Here is a 16,870-nt window from a genome sequence, read left to right as displayed (position 1 = left end):
GTTAAGTTATCCATTGTTTGTCAGTTAAAATTTGCAAATGAGCAAAGTCGGTCGAACCGTTATCAATGATGACAAGTGGTGTCCTTTGAAATATTGCAAATATTTTTAGTCAAATGAATAATTTGTTTGGTATTAATAATTAGACAGTAAATAACAGTAAAAAAAGTATATATAATCAGGTATTTACGAAAAGAAGCGTTTTTCGTTTCAACAATTGTTCCGTATCCGTCTAATTTAAACGAGTAAAGTATTCAGCGTGAAAGATTTTTTAAACGTTTTTACTATGAAGAATGTTACTTGGCCCAAAAAGTATAATGTATGTACGAGTATGCTACTCTAGGTTTACAGAATTAATACAATTGCCGTTTATGTTAGTTAAAATTCAAAACACAATTTTTTTGTTGTATTAAAAATGATAAATTTGCGATGTGTTCTCTCTCTCTCTCTTCATACCAAATTTCCAACTGTCCAAGTACCCAGTTTTGATTCCCTTGCGAGTGTCGAAAATTTGCAGCATAAACGGATTTTGATAGCGTTGTCTTAGAAGTTTGATTTTTTAACAGCTCTAAGGGACAGTAGTCTTAAATATTTGATATGAATTTCAGCTTGACGTGGTCCTGAGAAAAAGGGTCTTGAGAGACAGACGGACAATAAATTCATCCTATAAGGGTTCCGTTTTTTCCTTTTGAGGTACGGAACCCTAAAAAGGAGTCGGTAATTGTTATTAAAACTATTACGACCTTTTTAATCTCACCGTGGCTTAACTATAACTTCCTGATTCCACACCGGTGACATTGTTGTTAATGATGAAAATAATTTGCGTTAATTCGGTGACCCCATTAATTAAAACGTTTTATGTGAGCTTAAATTCTGTCCTGAATCCATTTGCGAGCAACTGTTTGAACAATCATGAAGTCTACGAGTATATAGAGTTAGTTTTAAATATAGTCTTGAATATCTAGTTTGTGCTAAGTGAAAGACAAAATGAAGTGGGTCTTTTATGTTATCGTATTTATTTACATGTTCTATAGAGCAGGTAATTTTTATAATTTTTTTATTATAAATACGCCAATTTCTCTATCTACGTGTTACTCGTATTTTAATTACTTTTAATTTATGTAAGTGCTAATTACGATATAAGTTATTAACGGGTTATAGTGCTTACACTAAGTTAAGTTATAACATGAAATTATAGTTGATAAATTTGTAACTATTTATGAATATAGCTTTTACCTGAACAGTTAAAATACTTTTAGATGACGTTAAACACTGTTGTAACAGTTATAAGAAATGTTAAGTTACAAAGAATACGTTGATAGAATACAGTAATTTTTACCCAAAAGTTGGATTAAAACTCTTTTTTCATTTCTATTGTCATTATTGAAAGAAAGTACCGTTTGGTAGCTTGTCTCAGGAAAAATATTTACCAAAGTAAAGTCAATAATTCAAATTACTCCAGCTCCAATCCCTTTCATTATTAGGATAAATGGTTTAGATATATTACGAAACGACGATAATATCAATTAATAAGTCAATTTTTTGAAACTGCAGTAAAGAGTAAATACTAATATGAATAAATTTAAGAGAATACTGTATAACTGTATTCCAAAATTTCAGTTTATGGTCTAAAATCAATTCAAAAAGAAACAAGAGGATTATCCATCGAGCCGATAGATTATGGATGGGATAAGCACTATTACAGTGCAGGTACACGAAAATCCATCATCTGCAAGGGCACAAACAAAAACCAAAAGGTAAATGAGATTTTTTAATAAATAAGGAACCTTAACATTTTTCTGAGGGAAATCTTATGTATAAAATTCTCGTGTCACAATGTTAGTTAAAATACTCCTCCGAATCCGAAAATTTTGTGTGCCTATTGGGTAGGGTTGGAGTAGACGGGTCCTGGAGTGGGGACCGCGTCTTGGCAAACGCAGTGTGGGACGTCCTCCGGCCCGTTGGACCGACGATCTACGTAAGATTGCTGGTGTAGGCTGTATGAGGATTGCGGAAGACCGGGATGTCTGGCGCGAACTTGGGTAGGCCTATGTCCAGTGGACTGCGATAGGCTGAAGTGTGTGTGTGTGTGTGTGTGAGTGTTGTTAAGGGGATTAATAACATATATGGCAAGCAACATTTGCGGGGTCAGCTAGTAATATATATAAATGAAAATAATTTACGCATTATATAAGAATTTTTCAAGGGTGAACTTATCCCTAAAAGAGATCTCTAAATCAGTCAACCCATTGTAGTGAGAGATAATGTGAACGCGTGGCAAAGTACCTAGAACTTAGAAGGAGAAAAATTACGTATGAGACATATAACTAAATAATAAAATAGATAAACTACTAACACTTATAGACACATAAGTATATATTTAGACATATAACAATACATTCATATACTTTATTTCTCAAGTCAATTAACAATCATCTACTTAGTGAATATGTAGGGTAAAAAGAGGGTAATGGGGGTCACTTAAGCGAGAATTCAAATAAAATTGTAATTAAAAAATAAGCATTTATTGCAACCGCCCTTAAACATAATTTACTTATTGAACTATCATTGGAGATCAATTTCAGTCACTTTGATAATCAACTTTGGAAATTATAAAACTAAGAAAGAAAAAAAGATTTGACTCCCATTACACCAACATAGGGGTAATGGTGATCACCCTGAGGGGAATCGGAGTCAAAGCAAATCTAGCACATATCGCAAACATAACCTTCAGCTGAGTTCCATCCAGTGCGCTTTGCGTGAGCCCATAGCCCACACGAGGTACGTCTGAACCATATCTCGTTGTTTCTTCCGGATTCATCGCATACTAGGCATCTGTTTCCAGCATCAACTGTTTCGTCATCCTCATCATCCTGGCATAAGTTGTCAGTGTCAACATCTGGTACAGAAGTTTCGTTCGATTCTTGTAATACTTTGCGCTTTGCCTTTTCAGCACTCTTCTTCTGTATCTTTAGTCTTTTTTCCCCGTCCTTTGCCTTTCCATCTCTTTTCTTTTCCTTTGTCACCTTTTTTCTTTAATTTATTATTTTATTTCTCTGACAGAATTTCTTTTATTGGTGTTGAAGTTAAAATTGTAGCGTGTTGCTTCTTTCGGCCCTGTCTTGTATTAATAACAGGTGTTTTCTCTAGCAATTTGATTAAATCATGCAATGCAGTACTGATTTGGTTTGGTGTGCCAGGAACTGGTGGTGCAACATCTGGTTCAGAATCAAGTGAGAATACTAATTGGTTAGACATCCTAAGAGCTGGTGAATAAATTTGTTTTGAAGTGCTCAGAACTGGTGAGTGAATTTCTTTTGAAGAGCTGGGAATCGTACTGGTAGCTGCGAGAGATTTATCGCAATCTTGGATAGCAACGGTCTCAGATTGGAGAATGTCTGCAGCAAGGAAATCTTCTCCAATGAATACTTCAGGATTTAGTGGAAATATTCCAGTTGATATAAACCTCGATTCTCCTTTACCAATAGACGCAACATTATTAAATTATTTCCTAATATATCAATATATCCCCTATCATAAGGGGTTATCTTTTCTACATCCGACTTTTTAAAAAGTAGTCACATTCTTTTTTGTAGGCCAATTTGAGCGGACCAAAAAAGAAACATCCAGGGGCTACATTTTTTGAGACGTGTGTGGTGGCAGATACAACATATGAATGTGGTTGGACTTGCAATATTCGTAGACGGAAAGAGAAATGTGACTAGCATGGTAGTATTAAAAGGATAGCTTCATCTGCGGACGGCTTAGCGTGCTGTTTAAAACGTATCAACCATTCAACAAAGAGATGCTCATGGATCCAACCGTTGTCTGAGCATTTGAAAAAGGGGTTACTATTATTTTAGTAGTTTTTCTAATAGAAGAACCTCCATCAATAAGCTGTATCTGTAAGCTTTTTCCAGGCTATAAGAAGACCAGGAAGCTTTTTCAGTTGTCCTGACTCGTACTTTCAGCATCTAAAAATAAATAATAATAACGTACACCAAACAGGCAAAGTTGCGGCCAATAGTGATCACATGCGGGTAATGAGAGTCACCTGACTCTCATTACCCACAACGATACAAATGATAAAAAAATTAAAATAAAAAAAAACCTTTAATACACTGATATAATCTGAATTGCATATTAAGATTTTGAACGTGTAACTAAGTACGTCTAAATGTCTTAATAACATACTGCAAGATATTCGACACTTACCTTCTTATTTGCATTGACGTAAAATTACATCAGCGGAGTACAAAAACAAAAAACGGTAGTTTCTCAGTGGCGCGGGCGCTGACTGGCGCAAGTCGTTCGGGGCTACGCCAAGGGCCAGAGCGGGTAAGCGGTAAGGACATTGTTTACGCGTAGCTCGCATGTACTGTTTCGTGGATATGGGGGTGACTCCCATTGCCCGCTGACTCCCATTACCCAACTCTCCTCTAAGTATATAATTACTTATACTATTATGTTATTTATTTGTATGTATGTATGTATTTATACTTGTAACTTATATATATTACAGTTATTTAACTATTTTCCTTACCTTGTTATTTATTGCAGTCTGTCCCCCGTTATATGACACTCTCATGACCATTAGTTGACTGGAAGAGATCTCTTCTAGGGATAAGTCCACCTTTGCCATCAACTATACGTGTAATTTTCTTTATATTCTTTTTTTTTTAGTGCAATAAAGTATATATAATAATACTACGTATATTTCATACATCTGTAGTGATTTTCGAAAGCAGATAGTTCTTCAGTTATTAAACATTAAATAAAGAAACATTTTTGTTTTTTTTTAACTGTTTGTTTATAACTCACAAACTGTGAACTACTTATAAAGTTGCACAATCTTGAACTGGAATGCATTGTAAATTCAAAAAAAGTAACCAAATGACACACTTCACATGAGATAAGGGTAATATCTAAAAACGAAAAACAATCTACACAAGACACAATAATATTTATTTTGATAATATGAGTAGTTTACATTTACATTCAAAGAAATGGCTCCGATCGGATTATTTGCATTATTATTCCATACGGCGCTAGCCCAAGGAACTCGCTTTTGCTGTTTTATATTTTTCTTAATTTAAGTATTACTAATGACATTTGGAAGCCATACTAATATTCAAAGTTCTAAGTACAAGTTTTTTATTAGCTTCACCTGTATGTTTATATGTTTGTTACATACTCCTTTGGGCTTCATTTTGACCCACTTCAAACTTTCACATTCCCAACTTAGTAGACTTATCGAGGACCGATGACAATACACTAATTTGATCAGATTATTTCCTTTTTAGTTTGGTTTATTTATAGAAGCGTGTTTTTTTGTTTTTTGTTGAAACTATTATTTATTATAATTTTTTATTAAAATTGAAATTGTAATACATCTTATTTTAGTAATAAAATAAGTTTTATCAAAAATCTATTCAAAATAATAGTAGAAGTTTAAGAGCGCATGTCTATAATATGTATGCGCTTGTATATATAACGTACAATGATGTACTTTAAATTTGTAATGTGTGTAATGTTTCTTTTCAAATTTTGTATAGTATTTTGGTTATTTATATTGGCAGTTACGCCTCGGCTCTCACTGATTTCATGTTTATCTGTTACCAGACGTAGCGTGACGTGGAAAAGCCTAGGTATACTTTTTCATTAAAAGATATTTATAGCTCTAAAATAATTTATGATTATATTAATTTGTAGGTAGAATGGGTAAATCCTTCAGGAAATGTTGTACAGCGTGTAGCGACGAATAGAGTGTTCGCGCAGGAACATTTTTTACCAACCTACCAATCACGCGTTCCTGCTATGGTTTTGATATTCAGTCATGCTAATGTAGAAGATACAGGAGTTTGGGAGTGCCGATCTGGGGATGTGAAAAAAAGTGTTTCACTTTGCGTAATTGGTGAGTTAAACCTTTTTTTTATATGTTATTATAGAATATTTGATCCTTTCTTCTTTATTATAATATCCCATACTTATAAATGTACATTTACCTACATTCGCAATTGCGTCATAAGTCAGAATATGTTTAAATATGCGCATATAGAAGGGATGGATGCTCAATTTTATTACTTATGTTACATCAAACATACCAAAATATTTATTATTTGTCTGTAAATAGAACCGTCACAATTCTTGGATACACCAACAGAAGTAACAGTAGACCGAGGCCGTTCTATAACGCTATCTTGTCAGGCAAAAGGTGAACCCGAACCGAGACTGCTTTGGCATAGAAATGGAGAAATTATAACAGGTAAGGACAAATCGATTTTGAAATATCTAAGCAACAGTTGTTTTCCTTATTTTAATTAACTAATTGTTCCAATGATCTTGTGCGTGTTTACGTGCGTTAGACATTATTGCTTTCCTGAGTCCATGAGTTTCTTTCACGATTTATTGTCACATAAAACGTAGCCTGATACATGAATGTCGACATAACTGAGTTAGTTATGAATTTGCATATTGCAATATCAATATAATGTTACAAGGGTAGTGTACTTACTAATTGTTCTTTAAAAATAAAATATTGATTATATAAGATGTTCGACCTTTGGTGACTTCTAACTGCGTTCCTTCCAATGGGCGGTTTCGTAGGTGTAATAGATCATATTTCGTGTGAAAAAAGAGTCCTAGTAAATTCTTAATTTTGATGGTTTAAATAGACAATATACTTTGATAGACTCGTTCTGCGCGATACAAAGGCTATAATAATTTACTATGAAAACCATTCAACCCGAAAAATAACTCGTTTCCAAATGTGGTTCTTTAGTTGTATGATGCAGTTAGTATATCACAGTTCACTTTATCGACTTTTTTTTAGGGCTAAGAAAAATAGTATTGGACGGTTATGCAGAAGTACGTTGCCAGAGTAGCTCGTATATTAAGACAAAGTAAAATAAATAAGACAAAGCAATATATAATATTTTTTTTTTTTTATGTCACTAGGTCGGCAAACAAGCGTACGGCTCACCTGATGGTAAGCGATTACCGTAGCTTATAGACGCCTGCAACACCAGAAGCATCGCAAGCGCGTTGCCGACCCAATCCCCAATCCCCCCAGGAGCTCTGGTCACCTTACTCACCAACAGGAACACAATACTGCTTGAAAACAGTATTATTTTGCTGTGATCTTCTGTAAGGTCGAGGTACTACCCCAGTCGGGCTGCTCCATATTTTGAGCAGGAAGTTCCTGCTGTGCCCTACCTCAGTTAAATATTATTATTATAATATTCTACTATATTAATATAAAAATGAAATAAAATATGAATTACATTACAATATTATACCAGAGAGTTTTTAGTTAATCAGGAAGTAATTTCACAACTTAAGTTAGTCTGTATTAGCTTCGTGAAGTGGAAGCAATTTTGATCGGAAGTTTTATTTATTTCATTACAAATATAACGTCTTTGTCCGTATCAACATTATAATAACTTTATTACTTTTCAACTTCACAAATTTCAACAATTTCTTGAGAAGTTAAAGGTTGAGATTCTGTTGTTAAAGGATCTGTAGGAAGTTGAGAGTCTAGTAAAGATTCTGGTAATTACGCTTCAGCTACAAGCTGATATACCAGTGCTGGGCATAGGTCTCTTTCCCCATGTCGGAGAAGGATCAGAGCTTAATTCACCACGCTGCTCTAATGCGCGTTGGCGAATATATTCCTTACTTTGAGTAACTATCGCTATCAGTATCATTGTCCTGAGTATAAGGTAAAATAATATATTTCATTTCATGTTATTGTCGTAGTTTAATAAAAAAAAGAACACAATTAAATTACATTTTATTGTCTCTTCAGAAAATAATAATATATTCTCAAGATTTTTTTAAATAGCACACTTTAATAAACCTTTTCTTATATAGGTAAATATTTTTTTAATAAAATTGAATCACTTCATTAATGCGTAAGTAAAAGAAAACTGATTGAGTGAGGACTGAAATAAATGAAAAACAAGTAAGAACAAGTAAGACCTAACTCATGATCTCACTCTCACCAACTATTTATACGCATATTGTTTGACACTAACGGGCTCTGGGGCTAAATAATAAAATTAAAAAAAAGTGTTTATTATTTTCTTTTTGATTATTTAGATTTTTAAGTCGTGTATTAGAGTTTGATTGTTTGCTTGATAGCGTTATTTTCATAGTAATTGGTGGTACAATTTATCTGTATGTAATTGACTATAACTGATTTGAAGCTTACTTAGTCGGAATTAGAATATGAGGACCCTCTCACAGAAAAACTGCACAAGTATAGGTATTAGTATAGTTGGTAATTTAGTGCACATGTTATATAGATACCTAAATATATTAAAAATGATAGCAATGATCAATGTACAGCGCCTTTTCTGTTTCAGAGGATCTCAATCCTTCAAAGTATCAAGTCATGACTAAGTATAATAGCCAAGGATTTGAAGGTCTCTTGACTATTACATCTCTGGAACCCGAAGACAGTGGCGTTTACAATTGCGAGGCGATACAAGAGAGTCCGCGTATAGATGATTGTATGGCGAGCGTCAGCGTGAACATAAGTCTGCAAGTTAATTGTAGGTGTAATGTTATATTATTCCTAATTGGTTACATGATTACACCCATTTTAAGATAGCATATTAGTTTTTCACTTAGGATTTTGTTGTTAATTGATCATTTAGTTAAATTTTATTTTTACGTTTTAGTACAGCTTTCATAATTTTATCGCATCGCATCATTTATCGCAGGTACTCTAAATCTATAAAGTTTATTATTTATCTATATATTAATACGCGAAGCAAAAACTTTGTACCCCTTTTTACGTAAAATGCGCGGACGGAGGAGTGAGAAATTTCGCAAACATATATATGCTAATATTTTTTTTTATTATGCATAAAAATTCATTAAATCAATAAAAAACACATTACACACACTACCATATATTTGACACACACGCGTCAATCAAATTGAGAATAGATTATAGACTATAGATTAATATCGTTTGTCTTTACTGAATGTCAAACATAATAACTAATATAAATATGTTCAAATTCGATCGAATTTCGACCAATGGGCGACCACTAGTTAAATTAAAAAATTCAAAGAAAAATAAACGTAATTTATGAATAATATAGCTTTGTTAAAAACTCATATAAGTTTATACTAAATGGCGCTTGTAGTACAAGTGGTTGTGATGCGCACGTAGGTACTTTGATGTTAAACCGTTTCATAAATGTAACAGTACATTGAAAGATGGCGTTAAATAATACAAGATGACCAACCAGTTTCACTCTTTTAGAAATTTTTTGAGTAGTAGCCTAATATTGTGTACTATTTATTATATTTGTAGTCTTTCGACTAATTGGAAGCTCCTATTCTATAGTTGCAGGGCGCGGGCGTAGGTTATACTCGCACTCTTTACAATATTATGTAGGTAGTACTTAAAATGATTATAACAAAATTGTAATACGATCATACGATCATAGGCATAGGGAGTAACTCAGAGCAGTGCCTAGGACTTGCGACCCAGGTGTAGGTTTAAGGAGGCCCCCTTTGCAATGCGCATCAACGCTCACCTTCACTGCTCGAGTTATACGTCCCGCCTAGCCAAATTAATCGTAATAGGTAATAATTAATTCGATTGCACAAATTAATTATTGAATGAGTCTAGGTTAAGCTACTAGCAGGATACAACAAGTGTATCGTGCCAAGCCAGAGCCAAGACTGCCTTAGCGGCGGTTGCACTGTTCGTTTTATACACGTCAGAATAACTCGAGTGATATAATAAGTGAGGGTAGTTGAATATCGAACGATCTAATTCCGTACGACAGTGCTATTGTTGACACGGCCAACCCTGACAATCGCACGACCTCGTGCGTCCATGTCGTGCATCCGCCAACTCGGCGTTACTCCTCCCGACCTATACAACTGTAACGAGTGACATTAATAACTGTTCGGCTATTCCTGACCAAAACGCTGAGACTGTAATACACTAGCGGGTCGGGCGTACTGGGCCCCTTCATCCCTTCCTAACATAGCATGGCCCGGGCGTACGTGGCCCCTTCAACCAGCTTACTAACCGTGGGTCGGGCGTGCTAGGCCCCTTCATCCCTTCCTAACATAACGTGCCCCGGGCGTACATGGCCCCTTTAACCAGCTTACTAACCGATAAGAATACAACAGAACGAACGGAAAGAACTAAAATACCGATGTACCCACTAATAAAAGAAAATAAAATGATGATCGATGTACCCACTCATCATTACAGCCTATACAGTCCACTGCTGGACATAGGCCTCCACAAGTTTACGCCAAAAATAACGTGAACTCATGTGTTTTGCCCATAGTCACCACGCTGGGCAGGCGGGTTGGTGACCGCAGTACTGGCTTTGTCGCACCGAAGACGCTGCTGCCCGTCTTCGGCCTGTGTATTTCAAAGCCAGCAGTTGGATGGTTATCCCGCCATCGGTCGGCTTCTTAAGTTCCAAGGTGGTTGTGGAACCTTGTTATCCCTTAGTCGCCTCTTACGACACCCACGGGAAGAGAGGGGGTGGCTAAATTATTTAGTGCCGTAGCCACACAGCACCACCAAATATTGCAACTAACTTGCACACTAGCTAAAAACAGATGTATCGTCAGGAGGTCGTAGGAGGGCCTATAGCTTCAGCTATTTTCTGAAATAGCTTCCATACCGAAAGCGAAGAGAGACATTTTTTCGTTCAATGTAACTAACTGAATTAGTTACATTTTGAAAGTGGGGGTGGATCTTATCCCACTTCTGATGTAGTCTTTCGACTGAATTGGAAGCTCGTTTTCTATATTTGCAGGGCGCGGGCGTAGGTTATACTCGCACTCTTTACAATATTATGTAGGTAGTACTTAAAATGATTATAACAAAATTGTAATACGATCATACGATCATAGGCATAGGGAGTAACTCAGAGCAGTGCCTAGGACTTGCGACCCAGGTGTAGGTTTAAGGAGGCCCCCTTTGCAATGCGCATCAACGCTCACCTTCACTGCTCGAGTTATACGTCCCGCCTAGCCAAATTAATCGTAATAGGTAATAATTAATTCGATTGCACAAATTAATTATTGAATGAGTCTAGGTTAAGCTACTAGCAGGATACAACAAGTGTATCGTGCCAAGCCAGAGCCAAGACTGCCTTAGCGGCGGTTGCACTGTTCGTTTTATACACGTCAGAATAACTCGAGTGATATAATAAGTGAGGGTAGTTGAATATCGAACGATCTAATTCCGTACGACAGTGCTATTGTTGACATATTTTTATTAATAAAATAAAAATATTATTTTTCAATAAATTCAATATTTCAGATATGAGCTAATTCAAATCGAATTTTTCTATTGATAAGTAATTACTAAAGAAGTATTGTAGTTTATTTCGGATATATGAAAACTTTGTTAGTCGATATATTTGATTACTTTTCAATTGTTATTTATATAAATTTTTTTCCATGTAGGTACAATATTTATTTCTTTTTAGATGCCCCTATGTTTGCTGATGGCAACGATACAGCATTGGTTCCTGGCAAAGAAAACGAAAGGTCGGTATATCTTATCGTAAAAAATATATTAATTAGCAATTATATTTATTTGTGATATACGTACTTTTTCTGTTATTACCATTTTTTTTTTAATTTCAGCGTGGATTTAGTCTGTGCTTCAGACGCACATCCAACACCAACCTACAGGTGGTTTAAGGAAGATGGAGATATTTTAACTGAGTTTGCAAAGGAAGATATAAAATTATTAGACAATGGAGAGAAGGCTGTACTTACTTTAGTAGCGAATGAGACGACTTTTGGTCAAAGATATCGATGTCGGGCTAGCAATCAATATGGAGAGTTTGATAAAATGTTCGCAATATTAAAATTAGAAAGACCTAGGAAACCAAATGAGGTATTAATTAATGCTTATTATAAATAGTACTACATGGATTCTGTAAGCAATTTTAACAGCTTTTAAAGTAGTGTGTTGACTATGGGCAAAATCCTTATGCGTTCGCAGCAGAAATTTCGGCTCTCAGTTATCGGCAGCCCCACTATTTCCAGTTACGGCTGCGTTCGTGGTAACGGTACAGCGGAGAGTGCTAGGAATCATCAGTTTACAGGAGGCTTAAGAGCAGTTAACACCTGGTTTGAGCTATGTGTAGCGTTTCAAGGGTCGTTACAAATCATCTCGCCACAGAATTTCTGTGTTACAAGAAAGCCTTCGACTCAGTCGAGACCTGGCCTGTTCTGGATTTTCTGCAGAAATGTCATGTCATGCTGCCTCTGTCTTTGTGTGGTTAGATGGCGCTAGTTTCTTTGTGTGTTCGTAACAATATCATCAGGCCATATGAATTTTGAAGAAATGAAAGTTATGCTTAATAACCAAGTCATACCAAGACCGGTATCGGTCGATGGTACCCTTTTCAATGTTACCTATTATCAAACTAATCCAAACTTCGTGAAGGAAGCCTATCTATGGGAGAATTCGGTTGGGTTGGGCGGCGTTTGGCAAGTTTCGTCGAGTCTTCACTTCGAAGATTTCGCATTGCTTGGAGAAAAAAGTCTTCAAGCAATGCGTTCTACCTGTGTTAATATACGGTGCTAAGACGTAACCACTGACGAAGGGATAAACGGTTATGCTTGGGGTCTCTCTCAAAGATAGGATTAGAAATGGGACTATCCGCAAAACAACGAAAGTAACCGACATAGTCCACAGATTTAGCAAGTTGTCACCTATGTCGCAGGACCGATAGCTATTGCAGTACGTGTGTCCTGGAATAGAGACCGCATGTTGGCAAACGCAGTTTAAGACGTCTTTCGACTCCCTTGAACGACGATGAAACGGGATATCTGGCACGAACTTGGCGAGACCAGAATGGATTTAAGCTGACCTGACTGACTGACTTACTTAATCACCTATTAAGTTATCTTAGGTCGAGTAAAATAAATAATAATACAGCATACTTTATTCAAATATGTATATTCATTACATTTTTTCATTCGTGTAGTTCTTTGCACATGAATATGTTACTAACTCCATTGAATCAGTTTTGAACCGGAAAGAATTTATGGAATGGTGAAAATAAATGAATATAAATGAAAATAAATGAATGAATATGAAGTAGAAAACAATTCTAATTCATTTTCTTTTTTAGGTAAGCCTAGAAAATTCTACATATAATGCCTTGAATTTTGAAGTTAAATGGTACGGAGAAATATTCTTCCCAGTCGAGGGTAAGTGGACTTAATGACAAATCAAATCAAAAATGTCTATATTCAAGTAGACTTCAAGCATTTTTAATAGTCATTTTTTAATTATGTAATTAAATTAATCTCTTAACAAATTATGTTTAATATGAAGTTAAATAAAAGGTAAATTCTGTAGAGAAGAATTATCGAAAAATTCGGCAGTTACTTTTTTAAAACTTAACAATACAATATTTTCTTTAACTTAATTTCTTTAATTCAATTTCTATAACTTCTCCCAATCAATAATAATTTTAATTTTTTAGAAGTACTTATTCAATATATGGACTTAAAAAGTTTCATAAAAAAGCGAGTAGGAACTCCTAGAGAGATGGACTGGAAAACAGCCGGCGAAGCTCTTTTAAAAGTTGATGGGTACGATGCTGTGAATACCGAAAGTGCAGGTAAAAATCATGTTATAGATATTTTCTATTTTTACTTTTCTTTTTTATTATGATCTCAATAGTGTCTAAACCGAACAATAATTACTTTTATAACAATAATGTACTTATTAAAGAAAATTTTAATAGTATTAAAAAAGAGCGTTTTCAAAAAAAATGTAAATCGATTTAATTGGTAAACTGTTAAAACTGGAAAACAATAATAACTAGACTGATAAAAATACTGGAATAAATACGAAATATAAAGTATAAACAAATAAAAGATAATTCAATACAATCAAACTTTATTGCAGGACTAAAGGTAACGTTACCTGAATTAGTTGAAAAAACTGAATACTGGGTACGGATTCGTGCTTCCAACGAAGCCGGTGACTCTCCATGGTCGGAACCAATACTTGCTTCAACAATTGATCGGCCGGAGGTTGAAGCAAAGATGGAAATTGTTGAAAAATCGCAAGATGATCCAGAAGCAGCGACTGCTTCGGAGATATCTGATGGAACATTTTACGGGATTTTCTTCGCTGGTGGCATTCTAGTAGTAGCCATAGGATGTATGTTTGCCATGCGTTTGGTTTAGTTAAATTAGTTTGGTTAAATCTAATGTTATAAAATTACTTGTTATTTTTGCGTCGGCATATGTAATTTTTTCTCTATTTTTTCGTTTGGTAAAAATGTTATCAAATATATTGTGTTTTATTTAAATATGTGACAAATCTGCAAGACTAATTTAGAAAAAAATATTTATATTAATAGAAAAAAAACAATTATCAACACAATTGCCTTCAAATATTCGATAGGCTGTATGTATAGTATGAAGAAGTTTTATTCCTCAGCCATCACTTAATTTGATACATATTTTGAATTAGAATGCTTAAGAATTAAATGAAAAACTCACATTTTATAAACTACCTTTATTATCGGCATATCAGTGTATGTTTAGAATGTAATTAACAATTTGTGTACATCGAGGGTGAAATAACCATAGACATATACATAGACATCGAACAAAAACCCTTGACAAACAGCAATTGTAATTTCAAATTGTTGTAAGATTACAGAAATGTAATCCATAATATGATACTTACGGGTTCCTACGCGCTTTTTAAGCTTTACAACGGAAATTCGTATTTTCAATGACTTTACAAATATATAAATTCTTAAAAACCATAATATCTAATAAATGATTAAAAAGCAAAATAGACGAAATTCAGTCTTGCTGTACACGATATTCTATAATTGAAAGATGCCTAATAATATTTTTCTTTATAAAATTGACGGAATGTAAGTTTTTTTAAATGGAAAATAAATTTTAAATATGAATAAGGTAAAAGTTGATATTTTAAATTTGAAAAGATTAAACTTTTAATAATATATAAAAAAAATTATAACCTTGTCTTGTGTTGCCTTTTTCTATTGCAAGTTACTACACTGTAATTGAAATAATTCGATGTTCTTAATGTTTTTTATCCAGGTTAAAAATCAGCGATGTTTTACGCAATCTAATTGGTTGATAGTTATTTGCATAGTATTCTACTTTGAGACATTTCAAAATGTAACTATATAAAATACCCAATAGAAATTGTAAATGGTATTAAAAGTTGTAAAAACAAATTCTGTTGATGAAGTCCTTTAAATATTGTCATTGGTTTTTGTTTAGTTTTCAATTATTTTTAATATAATTAATTTAATAAATGGTAATTGTAATTTTAAAGATTCTAAAACAATATCATTTGAAATATTTTGACGCAATCAAGATAGTAGTGTAAATTGTATTTATAGCGATTAAATAAATAAATTAAAAAAAAAAATTATAAAATTTACATGATTATTAAATATATTTTTTTTCAATTCCGTTGTAATGTATTGGAATTTATACTATAAAAGATATCGTGTGAGTGTCCGAAGTAATCGCTATAAGCACATTTACGAAAAGTTACGGATTGCAATAAATAAAACCTATAACTAAATAAATATTTATAGTATTAGAGGCTAACAACAATTTTATTGTATATTTACACTGTGACCACGAATCAAGCTTAAAACATTTTCTTTTTGATAACTTTCTAAGACGATTTGATCTTTGCCTTATAAATTATGATTACGTCAACCTATATAATAAAACATCTTATATAAAGAAATGCTTAGTAATATTTTCCATGTGTAGTTGAAGCTAAATATATAGAACACATGCATATCATAATTTATTAAGCTTGAAACACATTATCGAAAACGGCTTTTTTTAAAATTGATAGACATCCTTTAGTATTTAAGCCAGAAACAAAATATCGCACGCAGCTGTCTGATAATTTATGTAAACAAAAACAAATCAGCAATATTTTATATTACTTGAAAACAGTTTTAGTCCATTCTTGAAAGCTCAAAGGACCGATAGAAAACGTCAGGTACTCTGTTCTGTAATTGATGGTGACATTAAAATAATTTGATAATTTGTTTTAAGTTAAATATACGTTGTCGTAAATCAAATGTACGAGCGCTAATAAAATGATCATCATCATTTCAGCCTATCACAGTCCATTGCTGGACATAGGCCTCCATAAGTTAAGGCCAAAAATGGCGTAAAATCGTGTGTGTATCTCAACACACGAGATAATAAAATGTGCTATTAAAATTATACATGCACAGTAATAGAACTTCTTTTACTTAATTTGTATTGATTTATTAGTTTGTAATAAAATTTATTATATTTATACTATCCGCAACAAGTATCCAAATGAACTGTGTACACTTATCAGACACCTCTGTCAGCCATATCGTGCCTTACGGTCGCGTAGGACAATTTGTTTCTAGTTTTAATCTACATAGTAACCCCATTTCCAAGGTTATGTCTATCAATTAGTCATAATTTTTAATAAAAATTTTATTTGATAGTTTTAGACTTATTTTTTTTTTAAACACGTTTAACATATTATATGATTTTAATGAAACAATCTCATCGTCGTCTATTAGACATTATTATAAAATGTTGATATTTATTGTCTATTTTTAAACGTTAAACTATATATAATAATAATATAACAGACATGACAACGATTACGTTAAATTAGCCTTTCAATAAACAGTCTACTAACTAAACGCTATATCATAAACAGCAGTTACAAGAACGTTTGATGTGCAGTCGAGTATATTCGCTATTTATGACATTTTGGGTGTTCGTTGAATGAAATCGTTAAGAAAGCTAGGTCGTATATTAAAAGACTAATTAAGGTAGTTGACGG

The 16,870-nt window shown here is 33.6% G+C and overlaps 1 protein-coding gene across 1 annotated transcript; it reads left to right on the top strand.

Annotated features, from left to right (window-relative positions):
* The first annotated feature begins 878 nt into the window (after nt 1–878).
* On the top strand, nt 879–14,318 carry LOC123655541 (neural cell adhesion molecule 2-like). The gene is made up of 10 exons (XM_045591312.1): nt 879–1,036; nt 1,618–1,754; nt 5,710–5,911; nt 6,131–6,262; nt 8,364–8,552; nt 11,481–11,541; nt 11,641–11,896; nt 13,143–13,221; nt 13,500–13,637; nt 13,928–14,318. The coding sequence occupies exons 1-10, from the start codon at nt 985–987 to the stop codon at nt 14,209–14,211; spliced, it is 1,530 nt and encodes a 509-aa protein (XP_045447268.1). The 5' UTR covers nt 879–984; the 3' UTR covers nt 14,212–14,318.
* Nucleotides 14,319–16,870: the final 2,552 nt, after the last annotated feature.

This window comes from Melitaea cinxia, chromosome 8 (assembly GCF_905220565.1).
Source record: "Melitaea cinxia chromosome 8, ilMelCinx1.1, whole genome shotgun sequence".
NCBI lineage: Eukaryota > Metazoa > Arthropoda > Insecta > Lepidoptera > Nymphalidae > Melitaea > Melitaea cinxia.
This window is presented reverse-complemented; position numbering and strand designations above follow the sequence as displayed.

Bases quoted from the DNA above. Each gene is read 5' to 3' on its own strand.
- LOC123655541 (XM_045591312.1), top strand. From the start codon at position 985: ATGAAGTGGGTCTTTTATGTTATCGTATTTATTTACATGTTCTATAGA. The intron at 1,755-5,709 runs GTAAATGAGATT...ATTAATTTGTAG, and splicing joins GCACAAACAAAAACCAAAAG to GTAGAATGGGTAAATCCTTC. The intron at 11,897-13,142 runs GTATTAATTAAT...TTTCTTTTTTAG, and splicing joins GACCTAGGAAACCAAATGAG to GTAAGCCTAGAAAATTCTAC.